This window comes from Sinocyclocheilus anshuiensis, unplaced genomic scaffold, assembly GCF_001515605.1.
Source record: "Sinocyclocheilus anshuiensis isolate Anshui unplaced genomic scaffold, SAMN03320099.WGS_v1.1 scaffold1243, whole genome shotgun sequence".
In the NCBI taxonomy this organism is placed as follows: domain Eukaryota; kingdom Metazoa; phylum Chordata; class Actinopteri; order Cypriniformes; family Cyprinidae; genus Sinocyclocheilus; species Sinocyclocheilus anshuiensis.
The window spans coordinates 136,312-144,568 of record NW_015539901.1 but is presented as its reverse complement, the minus strand read 5'-3'; the positions used below and the strand labels follow the sequence as shown (position 1 = coordinate 144,568).

Genomic DNA, 8,257 nt, shown 5'->3' with positions numbered 1-8,257 from the left:
GCAGCAAAGTTCCTTGATTATTACGCCGGAATGAGAGTATAGTTCCTAGCCATATCGGCCTAGAAAATCACAACTTAATGGATTCGAAAACGGTAAAACTAAACTGTTTAACTCTGTTTAGGGGAGTTGGAAAATGAGCCTATTTTCAAAAATAGTGGAGTGTTCCTTTAAGACGTGCCAGGCTATCTGCAGCTAAACTGAATAAAAAGCAGAATGAACTGTTAAGACAATAAACACAATAAATAAATACAATTTATGAATGATGCAGTGCTAATTGACATATCATTTATTACAGTACAGAAACTATAAAGTATATGTTCTACCTTGTTCTGTGCAGAAAATTTAAATAATTGTTTGTAGTATATAAAACAATCATAAAATTCAATCATAAAAAAAATCATCTTATAGCAAATTCAAAGTAATAGATAAGAAAATAATTCCTTGTAAAAAAAAAAAAAAATAATAATTATAATAATACATACATACATAAAATTATTGTATTTGACATCTCTGTCACTTCTGAAATGATGGCTACACCCCTGGTGTGACAAAATGTTAGCCTATGCATAATACTTTTAAAGCTTTTTTAAAATCTTGGCTTACATACATTTTTACGCACACTCTTAAAAATAAAGGTGCTTCACGATGCCATAGAAGAACCTTTTTGTCTAAATGGTTCCATAAAGAATTTTTTACATCTGAAGGACCTTTCTGTTTCACAAAAGGTTCTTTGTGGCGAAAGAAGGTTCTTTAGATTATAAAAAGGTAAGAAAGAGATGGTTCTTTAAAGAACCTTTGACTGAATGGTTCTTTGTGGAACCAAAAATGGTTCTTCTATGCCATAGAATCTATGGCATCGCTGTGAAGAACCTTTTAAGCACCTTTATTTTTAAGAGTGTATGCCATATCATGCCATAGCATCATTAAACTCGAATTGAATCGTTCTAAATTTGCAAAAATCGTTTTTAAATCGAAAACCTATGAATCGTGAATCGAATCTCTGTCTACCCAAAGATTCACAGCCCTACTTTCAGCAGGACACAGGGGAAGGTGTTATTCCTAGCCCACACAACACAGCTACTCCAATATCTTTAAGTGAATCGCCAATTTCAACATCTGATAGGGCAAAACTTGCGGCACTGTTGCAGGAGTACAGTGACATCTTTCATTTCTGAGGGAAAAATACAGGAAAATGCACATTGGTGCAGCATCATATCAAGACTGGGGAACATGGCCCTATTCAGCAGCGTGCATACCGTGCATCGCCTGAAAAGAGAGCTAAAATAGAGAGACAGTTGGCGGGCCTGCTAGCTGAGGGTGTCATCGAAGAAAGCTGTAGCCCCTGGCCATCTCCAGTCGTGCTTGTAAAAAATAAATGTGGTGCCTGGCGCTTCTGCGTTGATTATAGACGCTTGAACAGTATAACGGTCCAGGACTCTCATCCTCTGCCACGTGTGGATGACACACTGGATGCATTAGCGGGCGCAGCAAAGTTCCTTGATTATTACGCCGGAATGAGAGTATAGTTCCTAGCCATATCGGCCTAGAAAATCACAACTTAATGGATTCGAAAACGGTAAAACTAAACTGTTTAACTCTGTTTAGGGGAGTTGGAAAATGAGCCTATTTTCAAAAATAGTGGAGTGGGCGGGCCTGCTAGCTGAGGGTGTCATCGAAGAAAGCTGTAGCCCCTGGGTGTCTCCAGTCGTGCTTGTAAAAAAGAAATGTGGTGCCTGGCGCTTCTGCGTTGATTATAGACGCTTGAACAGTATAACGGTCCAGGACTCTCATCCTCTGCAACGTGTGGATGACACACTGGATGCATTAGCGGGCTCCAGATGGTTCAGCACGTTGGATTTTTCTAATGGATACTGGCAGGTAGAGGTGGCCGAGCAAGACAGAGAAAAAACAGCTTTTACTACAGGTCAGGGTCTATATCAGTGGTGCTGCATGCCGATGGGGCTTTCTAACTCCCCCGCCACTTTTCAGTGGATGATGGAGTTAGTTCTGAGAGGGCTCCCATGGCACATTTGCATGGTGTACCTGGACGATATTTTGATTTATAGTCCAACATTTGACAAGCATTTAACTCATCTGAAAGAAGTGTTTTCCAGAATATGTTCGGCAGGTTTGAAACTGAACCCCAGAAAATGCAACTTGGCTAGGGATCACGTGATATTCCTGGGCCATGTTGTTTCAGAGAAAGGTCTCCAGCCTGACCCGAGAAACACGGAGAAGGTTCGAAATTGGCCAGTTCCACAGTCTCCCTCGGAGTTTAGAGCATTTGTGGGACTGTGTTCATACTATCGATGCTTTGTAAAGGACTTTTCAAAACATGCAGCCCCGCTGAATCAGCTGGTGGGCAAAAATGTGCCTTTTGTATGGAATACCGATTGTGACCATGCATTTAACTACTTGAAGGAAGTGCTGTCTTCAGCTCCCATCGTGACACTGCCTGATTTCAAAGTGCATTTCAAAGTTTATACGGATGCCTCCAAGTGGGCTGTGGGTGCTGTACTTGCACAGGAAAAAGATGGACTAGAGCACGTAGTAGCGTATGCCAGCCGCGCCTTGAATGTCACACAGTGATCCAGATATTGACACGGTGCGGCACTGGGTAGAGCAATCACGAAGGCCTCCTAGGAGACAGCTGGCAGGCACATCTCAATTTATGTAAATATTGGACTGAGTTTAATCGTCTCTCCATAATAAATGGACTGTTGTGTTGTTCAGTTTCCTGTCCTCCAGCAGGTGACCCTGTTGCTGAGGTTGTAGTTCCACCTGCTCTTAAACATGACATACTTTTGCAGCTCCACGGGGCCCCAACTGCTGCTCATTTTTATCCAGAATGAGTGTGGGAACGGGTGAGGCGTTTTTGCTACTAGCCGTCTATGTTTAAGGACATTAAGATGTGGTGCGAGCAATGCACAGCGTGTCAAACTCGTCGTAAGCTGGTCCCAAATCATCAAGCACCGATGGGTGGGTCCCTGACAATGCAACCCTTTGAGAGAGTTGCAATGGACATTTTGGAACTACCAATAACAACCGAAGGAAATCAGTATGTATTTGTTTGCATGTCAGTATGCCCTGCCTCACCAATCTGCACAGACTGTCGCTCACTGCTTGTTTGAGGACTACACTTTGATACACTGCGTTCCTGAATCTTTGCACTCTGATCAGGGTCACCAGTTTGAATCAGAGGTGCTCCCGACTCTCTGTCGTTTGCTGAATATAAAGAAAACGCGCACCACTCCCTACCACCTAGCGTCCGACGGCATGGTGGAACGTTTTAACAGAACATTGACCAATCAGATGGCTAAGATACTGTTGTCATGTGGGGGTGAGTGGGACAATTCTATCAAACAGGTGGCATTTGCGTACAATTCTTCACCTCATTCTAGCACCAAGTTCTCACCTTACTTTCTGGTTCATGGACGAGAACCAAGGATGCCCACTGACTTGTTACTAGACACGCATACACTTGACCAGAACATCTCATGCTGCATTCATGTCCACTTTGCTTGCAAATCTACAGGATGCTTTCAGGAGTGCTAGAATGTACAGTGAAGTGGCTCATGATCGCCAGAAACTGTATCATGATTCAGGCCTCAGACACCAGCCCTATGCAGTCGGTGCCACGGTGTGGCTCCATAATCCAGTGGAGAGCCGCATGAAGCTGGCGCCCGACTGGAAAGGACCTTTTATGATTGCACAAATCTTTGACTCTGGTGGTGAGCCAGGACTGACATACTGGATTGTTAGCCCTATGGACTCAGATGGACAAGGACAGGTTGTGCATTACAATAGGTTGAGACCTTATACATTGCCTGTTCCCACACTGTCATCTGATGAGAGACTATCTGTGGTTCCTCATTCTTTGCCTGATTCCCCTTCTAAAGAGTCTGACATGTTGGGGGGGTTGCAGCGCAGTAAACCTCAAAAGGATTTAAGTGAGGCACTGGAGAGACCTGATAAGTGCATACCTGGTGTGAGTAGGGCTAGGAGGAGGTTGAAACCCCCTGGTTGCTTCAAGGATTTCATACTGTACTAATGAACATGTTAACATATAGATATAAAAAAAAAAGGATTGGACAAAATGACGACTGTTTAAGTAAATTGTACTAGTGTTTTAGATGGTAAAAATTGTTTCAGGGTTAGATGCAGGTTAAGGTATTATGCATGTTAATAGGGCCTTTCGCACCGCTTTAGTTCCAGAACTAAATGTACAGTACTAAAGTACTGGGACGATTTTGCGCGAACTATTTCCCAGTACTATTTAAAGGGTTGCATTCGCACAGGGAGTGTGTACTAAGAAGTGACGTAAGCCGGTCGACAGCGATGTCATTTGTGTGCGGCGTTCAACAACAGAAACAAAGAAAAACAACGTTAACAACAGGAGGATGGAGGACGCTGTGATCGGAGCTGTGTTTTTGTTGTGTCTCGCGGGTTTCACAATAATGGACATGGAAAGTCGACGTATACGTAAAGCGATTGAAAGAACGGAAAGGAGGACTAAGAATCTCCAACGACAACTGGCAGTGCTACATTTGCTACAAGTGCCTGCACTTCAGCGTCCGTCCATCTATCGCTGTTCTCCATACTTGTGAAATAAGTTGACATAATGTTTACAGTATGTTTACACGGCGTTTTAAATCATGGCGGGGGAGGGGGTTTTCATACGCGTTTGGCCAATCAATGTCTACTTGCGTCACGATTAGTACCAGTTGTGCTGGTTAGACCCTGCTCCGGAGTAGGAGCTAATTTGGTTCTTGAAAAAGGCAGTCCGGTACTAAAATCGCACCCAGTTCCGGCGGTGCGAAAACGCCAAAAAGTGGGTAGTTCCACAATTAGTTCTGGTACTATGAAAAGGTTCCCGCGGTGCGAAAGGCCCTAATGTGTATTATTATTTTGTTACCTGTTCTATCCTTTACTGTTTGAAAGATAAACAAGGACGTTTATTTTAGGGGGATGGGACGTATGTAACATACATTTTGAAGTTGATGTTAAGGTTGTAGGGTTGTGTTTGTGTGTGTATTGCTTTTCTGTCCCTCAGGGCTTGCTGTAGGCAAGGTTTGGGCACGCACATGTTAACGAGAGCGCCCAGTTGTGCCATGCGAGTTTCTTTGGAGTTAAGAAGAATAAAAAGTACATTATTCATATAATACCTGAGTTTCGCTTTCTTTGTTTTATTATTTGAAAAGTGTTTAGGCGAACCCGAGGCGTAAGCTCTGTCACACTGCGCCCAGATCTGACAAGTGAAGTATCATCTGGGGCAGGCAGAGTAAAAGTAGCAGCGTTTTCTGTTTTGTCACGTGCATCAATTGGAGTGTAAACAAACTGAGAGATCTTGAGGCTCCTTTAGCTGTAAGATATTGGTGGCAAATTGGTAAATAAGTGTAGATTTGCACTGTCTGTTTGCTCGTGTGAGATGGTCTGTGCTGATAGCAAACATTAAACGTAACTTATAGTTTACTATCCGTCAACTTTCTGTTCTTTTTTTCTCATGGACTTTGTTGATGCTGTTGTGAAACTGGTATTTAATCAACTTTTGTTGAATGTGAAAAAATATGGCATGAATTTGTGACTAACCATGTTTTGTTGTTTGTTCTGTATTGTAGGGTCATGTGCGGATCCAGATGTTGAGGTGCACAAAGCTGTTGGAGACTCACTGGAATTAATCGCTGATTATCCAAAAAAAGATCTTGAAGTGCAGTGGAAATATAATCTGATTATATTTGCTGAGTATCAAAATTCTAATTTACAAAAAGTGAAATCTGAATCATTTAATGGCAGGTTAAAGATGAATAAGGATAATATTAGTGTAACAGTAACAGACCTTAAACTGCAGGATTCTGGAAGATTCTCTATTGTTGCAGTAGGAAAATCTGAACAATATGACACAAAAGTCTTTGTACTTCATGTTCATGGTGAGTTTAATTGTTTGATATTTATTCTGTCAATGCTGTTAGGTTAGGATGCAAATAGCAAATTCTAAAACAACACATTTAAGAACTGACACTGAATATGTTTGTGGTCATTTCACTGAAGTTAAATAGTTCTTTAATGAAGGAATTAGTATGCTTATATAATTAACGTTGGCATATTATTTTCCAACAGAGCTTATCAGAGAGGTAAAGATTGAGTACAGTCATTTCTGGCTGCAATCAAAAAACATCTGCATGTTTCATCTTCGGTGTCTGGCGTCTGGAGATCCGAATCCATCCTACAGCTGGATCAGTCATCAGACTCGAGGATCACACCTGAATATCAGCCTCGGTTTAGCAGAGAACGCTATACTCAACTGCACAGCCAACAACACCGTCAGCATCAAGTATACCACTGAGACTGTAGTGTGCACAGAGAAATCTGACAGTTCAACTACATCAGGTATAGTTCTGCAATCAAATATCGAATTTCTTAAGTTCTCTACAGATTAAGAAATGTTATAGCCTACTCTGAAACCTATAAACAAATATGCAACTTGGTGCAAAGATGCAGGTTTTCGTCAGGAGTATTTGCTGATCGCGGTAGGCGTCGGTATCGTCGCAGTCATTATATTGAGTGGAACAGTCGCTGTGTGCTGCAGGTGGAGGAAGAATAAAGGTGTGTTGAACAAGTGTGAATGTGCACAAACAGTACAGAAGTTATACAGCATTTCATTCTCAACCTCACAGCTGTTTTCACACTTTCAGGACAAGGAGAAAGTGAAGCTGGTATTACAGTCTATGAAGACGTGAACACTGCAAAGGTGAGCGGCTCATTTCTGTCTATATGGATATCCGCTTTTTAAGGTTCCTGTGGCTCTGCAAAAAGATTTCAAATACATTTTTGAAGCTGTAATGAAAATAAAGATGATTGGAGTAAGTTTTACAAGAAAATACTATTTCTATCTTTCTACTTCAAAATTTCATGGTTTATGCAATGTGTTGCTTGCCGTTTCTTTGTAATTATTTGTGAAATGTACTAGCACCAAAAAAAATTGGTGCTGAAAATTTTCACTCAGAAAGTGCTAGTAAATTTCAGACAAATACTTGAATTAAACATTATATTTTAAACTAGAAAGACTGCAATAATATTTTCATGTAAAACATAGTCCAATAATATATTTTTTCAATAAATAAATAAAAAATAAAAATAAGTGTATACCTTTTTTTTTTTCAGTGTACGACACCACTTCCTAGACACACGCGAACTTTATTGTAGATGCATACAAACCTAATTTGTGCATAGAAATGGTGATAAACTTCTAGCTAACCAGATTTAATCTATATTACAGAAACGATCTGAAAGTGTTGTAAACGGGATGTCCATTTATGAAACGGTGAATGACATAAAACTCTCACAAGACTTGGTGAGTATTGCATGCATACATCATAAATACATCCATTATTGCTGTCATGCATTTGTTTGCTTATAAATTAGGCTCATATCATGTATTTAGTACCAAAATCACACACACACACATCATACCACAGTAGGCTAAATGAATATGGCATATATGTGAACCTGGACCACAAAACCAGTCTTAAGTGTCAATTTTTCTGAATAAATAAGCTTTCCATTGATGTATGGTTTGTTAGGATAGGACAAAATTTGGCCGAGATACAACTATTTGAGAATCTGGAATCTGAGGGTGCAAAAAAATCTAAATATTGAGAAAATCGCCTTTAAAGTTGTCCAAATGAAGTTCTTAGCAATGCATTTTACTAATCAAAAATTAAGTTTTGATATATTTACGGTAGGAAATGTACAAAATATTTTCATGGAACATGATCTTTACTTAATATCCTAATGATTTTTGGCATAAAAGAAAAATCGACAATTTTGGCCCATACAGTGTATTTTTGGCTATTGCTACAAATAAACCCCAGCGACTTAAGACTGCTTTTGTGCTCCAGGGTCACATATGTACAGTGAATCAGTGAGACTAAGAACAGCTTTGTTGCATGTTTAGAGAAGTTGACGGCTCTGTTGCGAAGTGTTTCTCTGGAATCTGTGGTAACGTCACACGCTTACTCCTCCTGCAGCCTCAAACCCTGTATGACAAAGTCAACTACCAGCGTCAGCCTGTTGTCAGAGCCAGCACTTCCTCCCCTTACCAGGAAGTCCTGTGAGTGTGAGACAGACAGACGGTTCTTGTATTGTTTTGTCATCTTATATCTGGATTGAGTTAACCAGCCTCCCATATGTATTATTGGCTGCATCATTTGACCTTTGAACTCTTGCATTAAATGCACTGTGCATTCAAGGTATCATG

The 8,257-nt window shown here is 40.6% G+C and overlaps 1 protein-coding gene across 2 annotated transcripts in view; it reads left to right on the top strand.

Moving 5' to 3' along the window:
* Positions 1 to 8,257, top strand: part of LOC107686105 (SLAM family member 5-like) — a 23,471-nt gene extending 15,214 nt beyond the window's left edge. For both annotated transcript variants that reach the window (XM_016482950.1, XM_016482948.1), the window contains 6 exons: positions 5,619 to 5,927; positions 6,118 to 6,387; positions 6,493 to 6,603; positions 6,693 to 6,748; positions 7,277 to 7,351; positions 8,028 to 8,257. In XM_016482950.1, the coding sequence (XP_016338436.1) occupies positions 5,619 to 5,927; positions 6,118 to 6,387; positions 6,493 to 6,603; positions 6,693 to 6,748; positions 7,277 to 7,351; positions 8,028 to 8,114 (908 nt within the window). In that variant the 3' untranslated portion in view covers positions 8,115 to 8,257. The remainder of the gene's footprint in view (positions 1 to 5,618; positions 5,928 to 6,117; positions 6,388 to 6,492; positions 6,604 to 6,692; positions 6,749 to 7,276; positions 7,352 to 8,027) is intronic.